The 20,132-nt window shown below is 36.3% G+C and overlaps 1 protein-coding gene and 1 pseudogene across 1 annotated transcript; both read left to right on the top strand.

The window, feature by feature from the left end:
• Positions 1-1,731: 1,731 nt before the first annotated feature.
• Positions 1,732-4,165, top strand: LOC133860165 (putative pentatricopeptide repeat-containing protein At2g01510; annotated as a pseudogene).
• A 1,343-nt stretch (positions 4,166-5,508) lies between these two features.
• On the top strand, positions 5,509-19,741 carry LOC133860091 (probable alpha-mannosidase At5g13980). The gene is made up of 29 exons (XM_062295743.1): positions 5,509-5,993; positions 6,086-6,169; positions 6,891-6,979; positions 7,171-7,345; positions 7,537-7,656; positions 7,850-7,936; positions 8,028-8,099; positions 8,771-8,884; positions 9,588-9,688; positions 9,780-9,873; positions 9,969-10,136; positions 10,240-10,329; positions 12,137-12,202; positions 12,296-12,352; positions 13,077-13,296; positions 13,420-13,559; positions 13,852-13,920; positions 14,043-14,102; positions 14,187-14,258; positions 15,734-15,781; positions 15,990-16,109; positions 16,452-16,517; positions 17,156-17,268; positions 17,578-17,662; positions 18,457-18,567; positions 18,656-18,751; positions 18,962-19,009; positions 19,138-19,206; positions 19,300-19,741. The coding sequence occupies exons 1-29, from the start codon at positions 5,793-5,795 to the stop codon at positions 19,525-19,527; spliced, it is 3,063 nt and encodes a 1,020-aa protein (XP_062151727.1). The 5' UTR covers positions 5,509-5,792; the 3' UTR covers positions 19,528-19,741.
• Positions 19,742-20,132: the final 391 nt, after the last annotated feature.

The raw sequence follows: 20,132 nt of genomic DNA, 5'->3' as shown, positions 1-20,132 counted from the left end.
AATGACAACTAAATCCGCCTCTAAACTCGTACCAACTGCCTCATTTATAGTACTAGCGGCGAAGGACACTCTCGAGAAGCGATCACCTAATTGCATTTCGAGCGATCGCCAAACCGATATCTCATTCCCGAGTGGTGTTCATCTGAGCAGCGATCTTGATCGCCAAGACATATTCGAGAAGTGATCCTTGAGAGTTTCTTATATGAAGGGTTCACGTAAGAGACGATTGCCAAGTGCAAGCGATCCCGAAATGCAATCAAGACTGAGAATAAATATACAAGTAGATTGTATACAGCTAGTGCATTAATGAAGAATATTCTAGAAAGGAAATCTGTGACAGTCAAGCTGGAGATTTTATTTACTATTATAATTTAGGATTTTACTTCCAAATCAGATAAAATTTTCAAACACTCTTATGAAGTTTATCATTATTTTAACATGCAGGTTTGTTTTATCTTTTGTTCAGAAGATACAGACACTTCTGATTGTTGTTACCAAGTCTTCCACTACGTCAACTAGATACTCTTTAAAACCAAAATGTTTTATAAGTGAAAAAGAAATATGTAAGTCCATAACTTAATAAATAAAAATGGCAGCAATAAATAGCCAATTTTAATAATAGTTATGGAAAAAATGCATATTTATAAATATGCACAGAGTTGCATTTTGATCTATAAATATTAATAGGAATAAAGTTCAAATGCGATGTTTAAGCAATATATCATTTGAGTAAAATTTATGTTTAGGGAAAGTCATGCATCATTTGGGAGGCATAAATCATGTTGATGTGTCATACATGAATAATGGATATATCATTGGACATAGATATGTTTGATATGGCATATCCACGTACTTAACTCCTTTACTATAGGGTTTGCTCGTCCCGTAGGACTTAGGTACAACCTTGCGACCAACGCATGAAGTATTATAACAAGCCATCCCCTAATTGTTTGATCAAGTCCAACCTTGAGTGCCACTCAACTACTGATGTGAGTAAGGTGACTCTACCTATATGTGATTGTATTGGTTGTATGGGGTTTGCTCGTCTCGTAGGACTTAGGTACAATGCTTCTTGTTTATTTATTTCATAAAAATATAGTATATTGCTCTAACAAAACAATAACTTAAATACAATGAGGAATTACTTTTATCCAAATATGATCTATGCTTTATTTAACTCTTTGACGGTCCATCATAACATTAACTAAACAATTATTTTCTTACTTTTTCATCTCCACTATAAGCACATTTCCAAACGCAATCCCCTTCGCTACCCCTACCATCCGTGACAATTCCTCCACATGTTTGATAATTCATTTGCATCAGTAAGTAATTTGCCCCCATAAAAGAACCATAGATAAAATGAAAGACTTACCATAGATCTAATATAGCTATTCTGAGGGTTTCATGTACCATGCAAAAAACTATATATAATTACTGAGATATGAATGAAGAATAAATTATGTGTATTACTTCATTGTGATTGATTTACATGATGGGGTATTTATACAGGAAGATTTGGATTACATAGCCGTTGTGTATTAATGTTGTGATCTTCTATACATGAAAAATGTTTTTGTAGAATCAATGGGAACGTTGCTAATTGGAGATTTTCCTTTCTCAACAGATTTGTGACCGTTGCTCATATTTCTTTCCTTAACAACCACTAGCCCTGCTTGATAGGGGACTACATATTGGACCTGAGAATTGGGTCGGGTTCCTTCGCCGTGTATGAAACCATTTAGAACAAACGCACTTCAATCCCTTGCTTCTTTAAGAGTGTGTCCACCTCCAAATCTGCTTGTAAATGTTGAAAATTTTATCAATGCATGTATCATTAAGATAGGTTTCAACCTGGAAACATGCCGGTCTAATTTCATGGTCAAGAATATCCTAGAAAGAGGTGAATTGTCCCAAGCGCGTGAGGTGTTTGATCAAATGCTTTAGAAAAATACAATCTCAACAAACATGATGATTTTCGGTTATGTGAAATCAGGCAACCTTTCTAGAGAGTTGGTTGATGGAATGGTTGACCGTACAGCAGTGACATGGATAATCCTAATTGGTGGATACACAAAGTGTAATCAATTTCGAGAAGCATTTAAGATTTTTTATGAGATGTGTAGGTGGGGGGTGGAGTTGGATTATGTGACCTTTGCTACTCTCCTATCCGGATGCAGTGACTCAGAGACCGCAGATGAAGTAGTTCAAGTTCATGCCCATATCATTAAATTGGGACATGATTCAACTCTCATGGTTTACAATTGCTTGGTTGATGCTTACTGCAAAATATGTCGTTTAGATTTAGCTTATCAACTCTTTAAGGAAATGCCCGAAAGAGATTCTATCACTTTGAATACATTGATAATAGGGTTCTCAAGAGATGGGTTGAATGAAGACGCAATAAAGCTCTTTATGGACATGCAACATTTTGGCTTCAAGCCTTCAGATTTTACTTTTGCTGCGGTTCTATTTGCGGTTATTGGGTTAGATGGCATAGTACTTGGGCAGCAAGTTCATGCTTTTGTGGTGAAGACCAACAATGTTTGGAATGTGTTTGTGGGGAATGCTTTGCTTGATATCTACTCGAAGCATGGTCGTGTGCTTGAGGCAAGGAAACTCTTTGACGAGATGCCTGAGTTTGATGGTGTTTCATACAATGTAATAATCACCTGTTATGCATGGGATAGGCAACCCAAAGTCTCTTGATCTTTTTTGGGAATTACAGTTTACTAGATTTGATCGGATGCAATTCCCTTTTGCAACCTTGTTGAGCATAGCAACCAATACTTTGGACTTGGAAATGGGTTGACAAATTCATTCCCAAACTGTTGTGTCAACAACAGATTCAGAAGTTCTCGTTGGAAATTCTTTGGTTGACATGTATGTCAAATGTGATAGATTTGAGGAAGCCAAGAAGATATTTGCAAATTTAGCCCACAAAAGCACAGTTCCTTGGACAACCATGATCTCAGGTTATGTTCAGAAGGGACTACATGAAGAAGGCCTAAAACTGTTCAATGAGATGCATATGACCAATGTAAGTGCTGACCAAGCCACTTTTGCAAGCATCTTGAGTGCTTCTGCAAATTTAGCCTCACTCTCACTAGAGAAACAGTTGCACTCATTTGTAATTAGATAAGGATTTCTATCAAATGTATATTGTGGAAGTGCAGTCATAGATATGTATGCAAAATGTGGTTCATTAAAAGATGCACTTCAAAGTTTTCAAGAAATGCCTGATAGGAACCCAGTCACTTGGAATGCCTGATCTCAGCTTATGCACAAAATAGAGATGGTGAAGGCACTCTTAAGTCATTTGATCAGATGATCCAGTCAGGTTTCCAACTGGATTCCGTTAAGCCTCCTGAGTGTCTTAACTGTGGGCTCGTTGATGAAGCATTACAATACTTCAAATCCATGACTCAAGTTTACAATTTTGCTCCCAGAGGACCACACTATGCATCAATTGTTGATGTGTTGTGTCGGAGTGGAGGGTTTGATGAAGCAGAAAAAGTTGATGGCGAAAATGTCGTTCGAGGCTGACGAAATTATGTGGTCATCAGTTCTTAGTTCCTGTAGAATTCATAAAAATCAATAATTGGCTAAGAAGGCAGCATGCCAACTTTTCAATATGGCAGGGCTTAGGGATGCTGCTCCTTATGTTAACATGCCCAATGTCTATGCAGCAGCAGGTCAGTGGGATAGTGTTGGGATGATGAAGAAGGTGAGGAGGGATCGAGGAGTTAAAAAGGCCCTTGCTTATAGCTGGGTTGAAATCAAACATAAGATTCATGTATTCTCAGCAAATGACAAGTCCCACCCACATATGGGGGAGATTAAGAGAAAGATTGATATGCTGGTGAAGCAGATAGAGAAGGAAGGATACCAGCCTGACACAAGCTGTGTGCTCCACAATGTGGATGGGGAGATCAAAATAGAGTCTCTTAAATACCGCAGTGAACGCTTAGCAATTCCATTTGCTCTGATCAGCACACCAAAAGGGTCACCCATACTGGTGATGAAGAATCTTCGAGCTTATGTAGATTGTCATGCGGCAATCAAGCTGATTTCAAAGATTGTTGCAAGGGCGATTACAGTCAGGGATTCAAGCAAGTTCCATCATTTTAGAGATGGGTTTTGCTTCTATGGAGACTATTGGTGACTTTGTAAAACACCCAAAATTTTCTTGTAAAACGGGACAACAATTACAGAGTGGTTTAAAACATGTTGTGATTTTTATGTCTTCTGTATTATTTTCAGATTAGTAAAGTGACATATATGGGTTTGTCTGCCAATCAAGAACAAGCTAAGATGGAGAAGGAAATGTTAGCCTAATAAGTAAAAGGCCCTGCTGAAGAACCAAAGGTGGTGAGAGGATGACTTGTTGACCTTGTAAAGCTAGTGGTGGAACTTGCCCCAATGGAAATGCACTCTTTCATTACTAACTTTGATTACCTCCAAATCTCTAGTTCCTGATAAAGAAGCTTGTGCTTATGTAGTATACATGTAGAAGACTCGAAAAGAGTGGCATCGGATCATCTAAGCACAACATGTCTTTTGGTGTTTTGCTAAAGTGTTTTTTTTTTTTTTTTTTTTTAAATTTTTTGGTTAGGTAAATATCATTTTACCTTTTAGGGGTGAGAATGAGATGATGTCGTTTTTCTGATGTGATCATGTGAGTCTTTGAGTTTAAGTACCACACTTTTGAGTTTTAGAGATTATGTTGGTGTGGTGTAGGTATGAGATTAATTTATACATGAGTAATCTTATTTAGTAAGCTGCACTACTAAATAATAAATTTATAATGGGGTTGAAACTTGGATAAGAGGGATAAATCAACGGATAATGATTTTGCTTGATGAATTTGTTGATTTCACAATGTTTTATTAGAGGAAAGTTCAAACATGTACAAAAAATTGGAGCTTAAGACAAACAGAGATTAATGGGTGCCTCAAATGCTTGGTGTAAGCTCTATGCTACTTTTTCGACCCGGACAATCTCAAAAAAAGTTCAAACATTAAACGTTAAACTGAGCTGGGTTTGCCCAATTAATCCTCTAGAAAAATGCTAGTCATACTCTCACTTAACTCCCACCCCCCTCACTCTCAGCCAATCAGCCAAAAAAATAATTTGCACATCCTCTCTTGGTCAGGTCATCACCAACCGATACCCTATGTGGTTGGAACCGTTCAATTTAATGGTTGTGACCACCAAATCGGACGTTTCGTCATGGGCTTTAGAATGGTTGCACCATTTCAAAGATTTGGTTGGGGTGGTCGGCTACTTATAAGTGAGGCGGACAATTTTTTTTTTTATTTTTATTTTTAATTTTTAATTAATTAATTAATTAATTTTTTATTTTTGGGGCTAACATGACAGAGCTTTGTTACATTGCCATGTCAGGGTTTTTTTTTTTTTTTTTTTATTATTATTATTATGAAGTGGCACTGCGACGCCAGGAGCAATGGGATCATTGGGATGGGTGTAAAATGGGAATATGGCTAATTGGCTACCATTTTCCCTTTTACTCCAAGTCTCCAACGGCATGGCAGCTCCCCTTGACAACTCTCTCCTTCCCATTACCAGTTGACCCAAACTCTTTACTTGTAATTTGTAAAGCCTTCTTCATACCCATGCACAGCCCACCTTTTCTGATCAATCACACGCTCACGCCTCATGTGTTCTTCCACTTGCACAAAAGCAATTAAAGCCTGTGACCAAAAGTGAAAAAACGCTTATCTAAATTTGTTTCTGTGCTCAAAGACCTTCACTCTAGAATTGGACTTGTAATGGGGATCCCCCGAGTGTTCTTTTGCCTGGTCCTTTTTGCTGGGATTCTATGTACAGAATCCAACTTCATAGAATACAACACTTCGCAAAGCATAGTCCCGGGAAAGCTTAATGTCCATTTGGTTCCTCACACCCACGACGATGTTGGTTGGTTGAAGACCGTTGATCAGTACTACGTTGGCTCCAACAATTCCATCCAGGTCTCTTTCTCTTTTCCGCCTTGTCTTTGTTTGTGGGTTTTTTATTTTGATTGAAAATAAACTTAAAAAAGTTGTTGTTCCTGGCTGTTTAGGGGGCTTGTGTTCAAAATGTATTGGATTCTCTAGTGCCTGCGCTGTTGGCTGACAAGAACCGGAAGTTTATCTATGTTGAGCAGGCAAGTTATCTTGGTCCATATTCCTAATTTTCGTGATGAAAAATTGAACTGTCTGGTTGCTGATAAAACTTAGGGAAAGAAAAAGAAACTAAAATTTTAAGCTTCTGTCTACCGTCATAATTGGAAACTGAAACATTTTACTGAGAAGGTTTCAAGTTGCAATTTCTTTTCTTTTTCGACATTTTCCCGTCAAGCAAACAAAGCATCAAGGTTTCGTTGGTGAAAAATATGAAGAATGTTAAGGACTATGATGGACTTGCATATAGATGTAGGAGAATAGGAACTTAGGACCGGAAAAATTATGTCCCTTTTAACTGCCTTTCAATTATACCCCATACCACCAATGCTCTCTTTGATGGTCAAGACTGTAATATCTCATTGTACTACTGTGTCTTGGAATCGCAAGGACAGGGTTACATCAAATGCCTAGTGTAGGGTTTTTTTTTTCACCTCGTTTTCATGTAAAAAGACCTAAAGTTGTAAATACTATCAATTGGTTGATCTTGGCCAATTTAGGTGCAAATAAGGAGTGCCAATGCAATTCTCTTGTCATATATATTGTTGGGGCCATTGTATATTAGCTTTCTGATGCGTATGTGATATTGATTACCTCCTACTCATTAGATGATGCTACATGTTCAATTATTGCTGCCAACTGATTTCGTCTTATATTCCAAAAATATTTTTGTATTTGATTTTTTCTCTTGCTTCATCAATTAAGGCATTTTTCCAACGGTGGTGGAGAGATCAGAGTAAGGCAGTGCAGGATGTGGTCAAGCAGCTAGTGAGCTCAGGGCAACTAGAGTTCATGTAATGTACAATTCTAAGTTAAAAAATAAGTCATGATTTTTTATTTTTATTTTTTCATACATTTATGTAGGTTATATGAGTTAAAAACATTCTTTTATGTTTACTGAGATTGATTGAATGAGATATTGAGAGTGTCATCTATTTTACCAAAAGTTTTTTTCTTGATTCTTGTTCTTTCCTTGTTATTGCAGAAATGGGGGTATGTGTATGCATGATGAGGCAGCAACACATTACATTGATATGATTGACCAGACAACACTTGGGCATCGGTTTATCAAAAGGGATTTTGGTGTTGTTCCAAGAATCGGTTGGCAAATTGATCCCTTTGGACATTCTGCAATACAGGCTTATTTGTTGGGTGCAGAAGTAAGCTTTTTTTTTTTTTTTTTCCTTCATATATTTAGTTTCAAATGCATTGCTTTGTTTATAATATTTCCCTTCCTCGTCAAACAAGAGACAATTTGGAAAGTCATAATTAATCAAGAGCCATATGACTGAAAGAAATTCTATATGCATACATTTCCACAAGCACTGGTCAATCTCTGCTATTTGTGTAGGTTGGATTCGACTCACTTTTCTTTGGTCGGATAGATTACCAAGACAGAGCTAAGCGCAAAAATGAGAAAAGTCTTGAAGTTGTGTGGCAGGGTTCCAAGAGCCTTGGTTCATCTGCTCAGGTGATGAGCAAGTTTTTTTTTTTTTTTTCCTCCTTTTTCTTTTCTGGGTTTTACTCAGTTAGAATTGCACTCAGGTGAATTATCATGGTGGAGATAATTCCTCGAACTCAGGATTTAGTGATTTTAGTCTTGTTTCTTTGTTGCCTTTGCATTGTTGATGAATTTTTGTTGGTTTTCTTCTTAAATTGTGCAGATTTTTGCTGGTGCATTCCCTGAGAATTATGAGCCTCCACCTGGTGGTTTCTACTTTGAAGTCAATGATAATTCCCCAATAGTTCAAGTAAAAATAATTAAAACTTGTTAATTTCCTATCAGCACTTTGAGTATCTGCTTGCTTGTGAAGTTAAATTTCATTTCCTCTTACAATGAAGGATGACATTAATTTGTTCGATTACAATGTTCAAGAGCGAGTAAATGACTTTGTTGCTGCTGCAGTATCGCAGGTAAATTGGGAAATCTTTTCACCCTGTGTGTAAGGAATTATTTTATCTGCTTTCCCATTGTGGCTTTCCTTTTTAAACCTTTCTGTTTTGGTGGAATTGATTAGGCGGCATTTGCCTTCAAATGATCCTCAGTCTTTATATGTGAATATTTATTTTCTTCCACAGTGAGGCCTCCTGTTGTAACTTGAATTTTTACTTTCTTGCTAAAGTTATATGGCTGGTAGGACAAATCATCCACTTAAGTTTCTGCTTGAGGCTGGCTCAAACATAATATTATCGGTAATCATGCTATATGAATATCCATATTCAACATGAGCATTGAAACAAAAGTTTCCTTTTGGAACTTTTACAACCTTCAACCTCTGTGCAACTGTTGCATCATAATTTGGGGTCACCTTGTCGAGTTTTAGTGCTCCTTCAAAATCTACGATAGTTCAGAATTATCTGTAGGAGTTACAGCTATTTCAGGAATATTTCTTATGCATCAATATGAGAACAGACTTTGGCAAAAGCAACATGGTAAGTTCTTAAAAATACGAAGAGTTGCATTCTCTTGAACTTGAATAAGATCTATCTTTGATTAACTTGTCAAATAAGCATTCAAAGTAATTCTCTCTTCCCATTCTCAAGGGGCCTCTACTAGTTGCTAATAATATTTTTTTCTTTCTCAGGCTAATATAACCCGAACAAACCATATCATGTGGACTATGGGAACAGATTTTAAGTATCAGTACGCACATACATGGTTCCGCCAGATGGACAAACTCATTCATTATGTCAACCAGGTGACTGATGGTTAAAACTGCAAAGATGGTCTCTACAATGTTTCATCATCACTATCATAATCTTACTCCTTTCTTTTCTCTACAAAGTCCTTAAGTTGATGATTATTAGACTGATCATTGGTTAAGTGAGAATCTCTGTGTTCATTATGCTTCTCTCATGGTTTTTCAAGAAAGCCATTTAGATTATTAGACGGCTCGCTCCAACTAACACATAATGTATTACTGATATAGGCTGCTGGTAATTATTGTGGAAATAATGTTAAGAATCGTCTAAAGGGCACGAATGTGTTGATGAAGGATTAGTTTTATTTTTTGGGAATTTGTAAGTGCATATACACAATGTTGGTCGGTATTATGTTAGCCTTACAACTTAGTAGTATTGCTAAGTGCAGGATATAATTTTCAAAGCTGTATCAGAATTTGCATTTCACCTGTCCCATTTCTTTTAACCATAACTATTTATGTTTGGCCAATTGGGTATGACATTAATCGAACTTGTTAATAGTCCTGCTAAGTGAGCTGATAGTTCCATCTCATGAACATATGCCTCCTAGATAAGTTGTAGTTCATACAATTATCTTCCTCTTTTTAACTATGTTTAATTTTCCATGTGTGTCAGTTGAATAATGCCTCATTATTCACGTCCTTCATCTTATGTTTCCGAAATCTATTGTTTCTAATTGGTTTGATTGGATACTTCCAGGATGGGCGTGTCAACGCTCTGTACTCTACCCCATCCGTGTATACTGATGCAAAATATGCTACAGATGAGTCCTGGCCAATCAAGAGTGATGACTTTTTCCCGTGAGTCTAATGTTTGGATGTCATGTAACCTATTTGCTTGTAGTTTCCCACTTCAACATTTTCTTAAAGTTTGAAGAATTTACCGTACCAGATATGCAGATCGTGCAAATGCGTACTGGACAGGATACTTTACTAGTAGACCAGCCCTCAAGCGCTATGTCAGAATAATGAGTGGCTATTATTTGGTATCATTTATGTGATTGTTTTAATTTTTATCATGGATATGATTGTCACAGTCAAAGTGTGACAGTTTTAGATTTTGACATATATTTATCTCTAGGCTGCAAGGCAGCTAGAATTTTTCAAAGGGAGGAGTAATTCTGGGCCCAACACAGACTCACTGGCAGATGCTTTAGCAATTGCCCAGCATCATGATGCAGTTAGTGGTACAGAAAAGCAGCATGTGGCTAATGATTATGCAAAACGCTTGTCTATGGGGTATGCGGAGGTGCGAATTTGGCTTTGACACTTATACCGTATGATTTTTCTCTAGGTTTTTTTCTCTCCATTTTGGTCCAAGTGTCATCCACTTGTTCATTATCTATGTGCAGGCTGAGGAATTAGTTGCATCTTCACTTGCTTGCTTGGCTCAGTCTGCATCAGATACTGGATGTGGGAACCCAACAATTAAGTTTCAACAGGTAAAATATCACGAGCCTTAAGCTCATGAGCTCTTTCTAATTTCAGTGCTCAAATAACTCTTTTTAGCATGGAATTCGTATAGCCATCTGCAGTACCTTGATTAACCTCTTAAAACTCTGTTTGGCAGTTCACACTGTTGACCTCTTGAGCACATTATAAGTTTTTCTCTTTTTTTTTTTTTTTAATTTCTTTTTATAAGTAATAAACCAATCTCATTGAAAGCGTAGGGTGTTCCCAACTACACAGGAAGTATACAAAAGTAATAACCCAACTAGAAAGGGCAAAACGAAAAAGAAAGTAACTAAAACTAATCGACAAAGGAGACACATATGCCACCGTCCAAAGATGCAAACTTACATTTCTCTTGTTAATTTGACACTTTATGACTTAAACCTCTATAATTTGAATGCATCATGTCTAAAATATGGTAATGCTTTAAGGGATCTTTCATCCTTCTGTACTATTATCATATTGGAATTGATCCCTTAGTCTTCTTGGCAGTCTTACAGTTTGAGTAATAGTGTGGAGCTTTAGGGGTATCTCTGTAGTTTTACTTATATCTAATGAAACTGTGGGTTAGAGAACTAGTCTTTCTATTTGTCCTTTTTGTTATGGAGAGAAGCACCAAGGGAGCCAACCAAGAGTAAGTTAATATACATATTAGGATACCACTTCTAGCCAAAAAGCCTAAGCTAATGGGTTTGGGTCCACTTAGGTATATTAACTACTCTTTTTTTTGTTTTTAATATTTTATCAACGTGGGACATAACAACACTTACAAGTGCACTCCCAACAAGTCTCCCCCACACTTGTTAGTCTTCCACATTGACCCAACTCCCCCTCAAGTGTGAATCATTTACAAACCAAGAGTGTCATGCGTACTCCAAGAGCGGAGTCAAACTCTTTTACCGGAGTCAAACCAAACGCGTCAAACCAAAACACTCATATCAGCAGCAGCAGCAATGGAAGCTAACCATGGCTTTGATACCAATTGTTTGGGAGAGAAACATATATAGAGTCCAACAAGAGTAAGTTAATATAACAAGAGTAAGTTAATATACATATTAGGATACCTCTTTTAGCCCAAAAGCCTAATCTAATGGGCTTGGGTCTACTTATATATGTTAACTATTCTTTTTCTTTATACTTTATCAATTTGGGACACAGTAACACTCACAAATGTACTCACAAAAAATCTCCCCCTCACTTCTGAGTCTCTTCCACATTGACCCAACTCCTCCTTGCGTGTGATTCCTTTACACAAAAGGGAAAGTTGGGTCAATGTGGAAGAGACTTACAAGTGAGGGTGAGATTTGTTGCGAGTGCACTTGTGAGGTTTGTGCCCCACATTGGTAAAGTATAAAGAAAGTGAGTGTTTAATATACCGAAGTGGACTCAAGCCCATAAGCTTAGGCTTTTGGGCTAGAAGTGGTGTCCTATATGTATATTAACTTACTCTTGGTTGACTCCCTTGGGGCTTCTCTCCCTAACACTTTTCGTCATAATCTTCATTCTTTTCTTCTTATACTTCTACTGTGGGTTAGACACATTTGGATGTTATATTTGTAAATTTAACTTTTTGTCTTTTTCTCTTTTGGCTACGTTACATAATTTTAGCTTCTTTATGGCATAAATGGTTATAAGATGGATTTTGATGATTTAATTTTTGACACTCCTAGCAAGTGTAACTTTGCAGAAGTTTTTTCTAAAAACAAATTGAAAATCAAACTAAAAATGTTTGGACATTATTGTTTTCTTCTCTTCTCTTCTTTCCTCTCTTCTTATTTTGGTATTTTCTCTTCGCAGTGCCCTCTTCTGAATATAAGTTACTGTCCTGCATCAGAAGTTGATCTGCCTCAAGGAAAAAGTTTGGTACGGAAAATATTCCTTCTCCTTGCAATAACTGTGACTTTTTATATTCCATTTTGATATACCCCATTTTATGGTGTCTTCTCATCATTGCAGGTAGTTGTGGTCTACAATTCTCTTGGATGGAAGAGGGACAATGTAGTTCAAATTCCAGTGAGTACTTGTACTCTTATAAGAGTGCCTTGTGTCTTCAAATTTAGAGCCATGCCACACTAATTGGAAAACCTCGTAACATAATATTCAGGGTTCTCATTTCTTTAATAATCTAAAGGAGTTGACTAGTCATGCAGTACGTTCAAGAGAAGTTACACTGCTTACATGTATTGGATCTTCAATGTAGTCGAGAAACCATGTACTTACCTTCTCCGTGATACCAACTACTGAAAAGTGCTAGATGTTTGTACTCAATTTCATGAACCAGAAATATTTGCAGGGAGTTGTTGAATGATGTAAAGCATGATAAACTTACAGCAAAAAAGAGACTTATTAGTTTAGGTAGCATAATAATACAATTAAAACTTCATTTTTAGGCCTAAATATGTAATATCTGTGAATGCGCTCTTGTATGTGTATGAAACACTTTCAATTTGGACAGGTGAATGCAAGGCTATAACTGATGACTTCATTGATATCCTAAAAATGGAAGATGTAGAACTGAAAAATATGAAAATCTCTCACTCTCTTTCTGGAGTAGAGTTTTCTATTAGATGTAAAATAAGAGGCCTCTTTAAGAATATTCCATTGACAACAGTAGTTCTTGGTTTGTGTGTATCTTTTGATAGGTCTGGGAGTTTCAATACTTTGAGAATCCTTGTTCTCAATATAAATATATTGGAAGAATATTATTATTCTACTTACAAGATCTAATTTGCCCTAGGTTATCAATGAAGATGTTACTGTTCATGACTCTGAGGGAAGAGAAATTGAATCGCAGCTTCTTCCTCTAGCCAATGCCTACGTGGGCTTAAGGAACCACTATGTCAGGGCGTATTTAGGTCGAAGTCCAACTCAGACACCTAAGTATTTGCTTGCATTTAAGGCATCAGTACCACCACTTGGTTTCAGCACGTACACTATTTCAAGCACCAAACTTCCAGGTCTGCTCTAATTATTGCAATACACATTTTTTTTTACATTAATTTTGTGCAGTGGAAAAACATAAGATTCATTCTTCAAGTTACCTACATAGATTTTTGAATTGTTTTCCCTTTTGGTTGTAGGTGCTAGTTCAACCAGATCATCTGTATACACGTTTCAGAGAGGGGAAGAATCTACTGTTGAAGTTGGTCAAGGAAATTTAAAGCTTTCCTTTTCCACTGATCAAGGAAAAATGATTAATTATGTTAATAGCAGAAGCTTGGTATGTAATGGACATGGCAGTTTCATAATCACTTATTATTGAAGTTTATGCTTACATTTTCCTTCTCCGTGAATTTCTTTGAATTTGTGTTTTTTTGACTATGGCTAAACATGAGATTGATGCTATTGTGATTAATGTTTTGGTTGTTGCAGCCTTTTTAACAATTCCTTTTTTTTACAACTCTCTCTCTCTCTCTAAAAAAAACATAATTGAAAAAAGAAAAAGAAAAGCAGAGTGGAAGCAGGAAAGTAATCGATTTTGTAGCTAATGCACTTAATCATAACTTTTGAAGGTTGAGGAACCAGTCAAACAATCGTACAGTTATTACTCTGGATATAACGGAAGTGATAAAGATCCTCAGGTAGACATAAAGTTCATCTTGTGTTGCAAATCTTTCTTATTTTCTCTTTTCTTCATGTTTTGAAATCACAAATTTAACAGTTGAAATAGTTATTAAAGTATCTGTTTCCAATTATTTTTCAGAATTCTGGGGCATATGTCTTCCGTCCGAATGGCACATTTCCCATAAAGCCTGAAAGACAGGTGTGTGATGCCTTCTGAGGTACATTCTCCTTTCAAACAAAAATTGTGGAAATTTCAATATAAAGCTGTTCTTAAAAGTTTCAGGTTGCTTTGACTGTTATGCGTGGACCTATAATAGAAGAAGTACATCAACAAATCAATCCATGGATATATCAGGTGCCTTGCTTGTCATGGATGCTGTCTATGTGTGATGTTTTTCTTCATAAACCATTTTCTTCTGTTTTGTCACTGTGAGCATCATTATTGCATGCTGAAGATAATGGAAGTATGTTATGAATTAACAACGTATAGTCACTTGATGTAAGACAGGTTTGAGAAATCTGTCTAAATGTGCTTATGGTGGACTTTAGGATAGGAAAAGTGATGATCTTTGGATTTCTTATGTTGAGAAAAAGGCTTTAGGGTTTGAAGATTGAATTAGGTTTTTAAAAGATTGTATCTCGGTGGCCAAGAGTTGCAGTAATTGAGAATTAGGGTGCAGGAGATTCTGGACAGCAGCTAAGATGGTTCTTTAGGGCTGCATTAAAGGGCTGTTTGGTGACTATTGATTAGGGGAAGATATAGGGTTTTGGGGTTTTGATAGTGCAAGGGAAAGTGGCTGATTGGGGCTTGCAAAGAGAGAAAAAAAAATGTTGAATTTTGTTCCTGTTCAGGAGCTGTGTGACACAGTAATGTGAACAGCAATAGTGCACTAGAGAAGAGGAAGAAGTAGAAGAGAAAGAAAAGCAAAGAGCACTCTACTCACTCTTGCTTCAAAACCATTTATAAAGTATCTGAAATTTTTTAGTATATTGAAGCTTATTTGTAGGACTCTTTTACTCTTCTTTAATTTACTAGAACTAGAACTCCTAATTTGACCAGTAAACTAAAGACCCAAAAAAAAAAAAAAAACCAAATAAAAGACAGACTTGGACCAAAGAAAATAAACTCAAGATGCTTAAACTTCAAGAAATTTCTAGACTCGAATTAATTACTATAAATACCAGTAATTTGTAGGAATTGCAAAAAATTACAGATCTGTCACTGATTACAGAGCTAATCAAAACTCAAGAAATAAAAACCCATATTAAAAACTGTTTTAATACTATGCTCCTAATGACTTGTCCTTCAAAACCATATAAGACTTGACCAATCTTCGATGGCTGCATTGCATACTTGTTCTTGCGTGTAGTTTCAGAGATTGGAAAGAACTAATTGTCCAAGTGCAACTAACTATGAGTGCTTTTGTGACTTCAGGGAACTCCAACTCTGCTGGAGTAGTCTCTTGTTTTGGTTGAGCATGCAATCGTAGGACTCATACCTTCTTGGAGAGACGCTTTTCGTAGATGCATTATTACATAGTTTTTCTTTGAATTCATGAAATGTGATAGTAGCATGAAAATGTAGAGCAAAGTTTGTTACTGTTGCCATAACACCGCTATGTTCCAGCTCTGACTGTCCTTATGAGACAATCGTGAAGGAACCATACTAGAAAATTTTCATTGAGTCTGGGCAATTGGAAGGATTTTTAAGTATAATCATTATCTCTGTCTGATATCTTTGTTAGAATAAATGCTAGAGCACAAAATCTTTAATATTTACTACTTGACATTTCTCTGTTGCTAGTGATGTTACACAAAATGTTTTTGCAGATTACCAGACTTCACAAGGAGAAAGAGCATGGTGAAGTCGAGTTTATTGTAAGCTTTACTAGATAACTCATAGAGATTGTAGATTGTCTTTCTTCTCTCTTTCTCTCTTCCAGTTTTTTTTTTTCTTTTTTGGGTGGGGGGGGAGGAGAGCGGGGAGTGAGATGGGTTTCATTTGTTGAATAAGAAATAATGTTCATCTCTGCATCTCATTTGCGGGACAATACATGGTGGGTCTTATGAAAATATCTGAAATCAGGTTGGACCTATACCTGTTGATGATGGAATTGGAAAAGAAGTTGCTACTCAAATTACAACTACCATGGATACTAACAAAACATTCTACACGGATTCTAATGGACGTGATTTTATCAAAAGAGTATGTTTCTTACTTGCCATTATAGACAATATCAATCATTTTAGTTTGGGTACATCATGATGCTATGAGTGGTTGCCAGCTTGAACTTACTCAGGTTTTTCTTTCTCTTCTTCTTCTTCATGTTCCTATGTACTGGAAATTTTGTTGTTTTGGCTGGAAGAGAAGTTAAAAGACGCAATTACCTTTATACAATTTTTTTTTTTCCCGAATTCTCCGCAATATATATATATATATATATATATATATATATATATATATATATATATATATAAGCACTTCTTGGAGTTATGACTTTGTGTTCATTTTCCATTGTCCTCACTAAATGATTCATCTTATTTGCAGATTCGCAATTATAGAACAGACTGGGACTTGGAAGTGAACCAACCTATTGCTGGAAATTATTATCCAGTAAGTTTTTCCTTCTTTCAAAATATATTCATTACCCAATTTTTTGGTTTATTTAATAAAATTGATCTTTTTATAATAGTGGTGTAATTATATGTCCTTATTCTCTCTAGAAATTAATTTTATGTTCCCAATTTCGCTATGGCTTACTCTGCTTGGAGTGGCCGTTTTCCTGGTGAATATGTGAGTTGTGCTTGATAAATATTGGTTTTACTAGTGGGCTTAGTTTATTTTACTATTTATTATTTATTATCCTCCGGGTATTACTTAGTATCATCTGGGGCTTTACATTTTTTTTTGTGGGGGGTGGGGCTAAAAATTTCCTTTTGGGTATTATTGTTATTATGAGGATAGGCTTCAACTTCTTTCTTGTTACAATTACAAGTCCAATAGTAGTACTTCAAAATCTAATATAGTGTGTTCTGCCTATAGCTCACGGATATTGATGGTGTCTCTTTCGTGGGCAGGATAAAATGAGAGTGCTTGTATTTGATGTTTTTGTATAAAATGTTGCATTTAACTCATCCATACATTTCTGCACAAGTTTAAGCCCTGTTATTATATAGTAGTCACTAGAAAGTTCAGTCAGTAATTGTACTCCCACCTTTTTTCTTGACACATCATTTATATTGTCCTTTCAGATTAATCTTGGGATTTACATGCAAGATAATAGGACAGAATTTTCGGTTTTGGTGGACCGGTCTGTAGGGGGATCCAGCATAGTGGATGGACAAATAGAGCTGATGCTCCACAGGTATGCTTTTGTCTTTCATGTTGTTCATCCGATCATAGGTTGTATATTAAAAGAGTGAGATTTCAATGGTATGCACACCTCTTATGTACTTGCCTTTCCTTGTCCCTTTTCTTTGCTTGGAATATGTTCTACTTCGGAACGGAGTTCTGTATGTAAAGGGATAATATAGCAACTAACATTCAAGACAATGCATAATAGTTGTGCACCTTAAAGTCACTTAAATGGTAATGCATAAAATTAGGATAAATCTTTTCAGTCACCACAATTTATCAGAATCATTATTGGGATTCCTAATGTCTTACGTTACAGGAGACTGCTACTTGATGATTCAAGAGGTGTTGCAGAGGCATTAAATGAAACGGTCTGTGTTCTTGATAAATGCATGGGATTAACAGTAAGCACATGTTACCCTATTGGAATTTTTTGCAGCAATTAGCTGGCAATTTTGTTTTGAAAACTGTCACCAGGTGTGTTTTAATTGGTGATTTTTTATTTTTATTTTTTATAAGTAATAATCAGTCTTATTAAAAGCGTAAGGCACCCCTAAGTACACTGACAATATACAAAAGGAAATACCTAACTAGAAAGAGAAAAACGAACAAGAAAATCGGCAAAACTAAGTGACAGTGGGGACATAAAAGCCACTGTCCAAAGACACAATATGAAAAAACGAAGCTAAAATATCCTCCAAAGACCTCTCCATATCCTCGAAACAACTCTTATTTATTTCCTTCCATAAACATCAAAAAAGGCAAATCGTCACCATCTTCTAAATCGCAAAACTCCTCAGCCTTCCAGACGTCCACCAACAAACAAACAGTTCGGTAACACTTCTAGGCATAACCCAAGACAAACCAAAGTGAGTAAAGAGAGCACTCCATAAAAAATTCATGGCTATCCATTTTTGTTAAAAGCCAAACATGACATCTGTATCAAGGATTTCATATACAATTATGTGGTCAATGTTATTCTTTTCGTGAACTATAGCCTTCAGAATACGAGTTAGTAACTTCCGTTATCTGTATAGTATTTCCAGGAATTTTTCTTTCAAAAATTTTCATGTTGCCTTTAGATAGCAGCTCATGATTGCAATGATTTTTTGCATTGAGCAACTCTTAAGTTATGTCAATATGAAGTATTTGCTGAAACCATTAGCATTCAATTTTCACTAATGGATGACGTTTCCAGATCCAAGGAAAATTCTATTTTCGATTTGACCCCCTGGGAGAGGGTGCTAAGTGGCGTCGTACTTTTGGCCAGGAGATATATTCTCCACTCCTGCTAGCCTTTGCTGAACAGGTGAAGTTGAAAAAGAAAAAGATGATACAATCGATTTATTTTAGTCTTGTGAGTTGGTTAATAAAAAAGTAAATTCCCTTCTTTGCAGGATGGTGATAACTGGATGAATTCTCATGTAGCCAGTTTTTCAGGAATTGAATCCTCGTACAGTTTACCTGATAATATTGCTATATTAACTCTCCAGGTACTTGGGGATTCTTAAAGTTTCATTTTGGTTTATCATTTAAATAGAGTTTAATTTTAGTAAAAACATACAAGAAACAGAAATATGAGATTTGTGTTTCTTCATCAGACCTCAATGTCCAACTCCTTAACCACGGCACCAAATACGTTCTGCTTGGTATTTCCTTTTCTGTAATCTAGCTCTGATTTCTCTTTTCCCTGAATTACGCAGGAGCTTGATGATGGAAAAGTCCTCCTTCGGTTAGCGCATTTATATGAGGTTTTACTCTCTTATTCTGCTCAATTGTATCTCATGTCTGTTCTTGACTACTTCATTTGTTTAGACATTATTCAAGTACTCCTTTAATGTTAATCTTGTCTATTTGAATGGCTTATCAAACCATCAAGCTTGGAGAGGACAGGGACCTTTCTGTAATGACTAGCGTAGAGCTGAAAAAGCTGTTCCCCAGGAAGAAGGTAGACGCAGCGGGCTCATGACACTAACCAGCCATCTTTGTTAATGCCTATTTAGTTTTCTCTCAAACTGTTCTACTTCTATGTTTGTTTCAGATCCGTAAAGTGACCGAGACAAGCTTATCTGCCAACCAAGAAAGAACCGAAATGGAGAAGAGGAGGCTTGTTTGGAAAGTAGAAGGCTTTTCTGGAGAAGAACTCAAGGTTGTGAGGGGTGGACCTATTGATCCTGCAAAACTTGTTGTAGAACTTACCCCTATGGAAATCCGTACCTTTGTTATTGACTTCATCCCAGTGTTCCACGATGATGTGGTTTATGCCTAACAATTCGAAATGCACCATGAAATCCAGTCCTTGCTTGTTCAGAAGACATTTCACATTTGCCTCGTGTTCCTCCAAGTCATCCAAATCCTGTCAATATGAGTGTAATGTAATGAAGTTACATTGTGTATATTATCAGAATGTATGATGGAATCATGTTGTTCGTGAAACAAAGTTAACGTGCCAATCTACGAGGCATTCATGGGTTGTCACGTCAGTAATTTTTTTGCACTCATACTAATTGACACGTGAGTTTGTCAAGGACTGTAGCAAAAGCAAGTATTAAATGCATTGATAATGGTCATTGCGTTAATAAGCACTTCACCATTCTATCTACCATTGTTCACATGCTCTTTCTTGTCCATAAGAAAACAAAGTGAAACTTCTCATCTACCTTCGACAGTAAAATGAGTCCAAATCTTCTTTTAAAATAATCATGTTTGTGGAGGATGCAAAGTTCAAAATGATGAATGGTCAATCGTGCGCTCATTGATTCACACGTGCATGGATCTTATTTATTAAATGTTTCGTAATGCTATAAAGTATATTTGTTTTCCATAACTATCTAATGATACCGATCCGACCAAGCTTTGAATTAGTATTTGTTA

The sequence above is a fragment of the Alnus glutinosa genome, chromosome 2, assembly GCF_958979055.1.
Source record: "Alnus glutinosa chromosome 2, dhAlnGlut1.1, whole genome shotgun sequence".
NCBI classification, from domain to species: Eukaryota; Viridiplantae; Streptophyta; class Magnoliopsida; order Fagales; family Betulaceae; genus Alnus; species Alnus glutinosa.
Note: the sequence above shows the minus strand (reverse complement) of the source record. Positions and strands in the feature narration are given on the sequence as shown.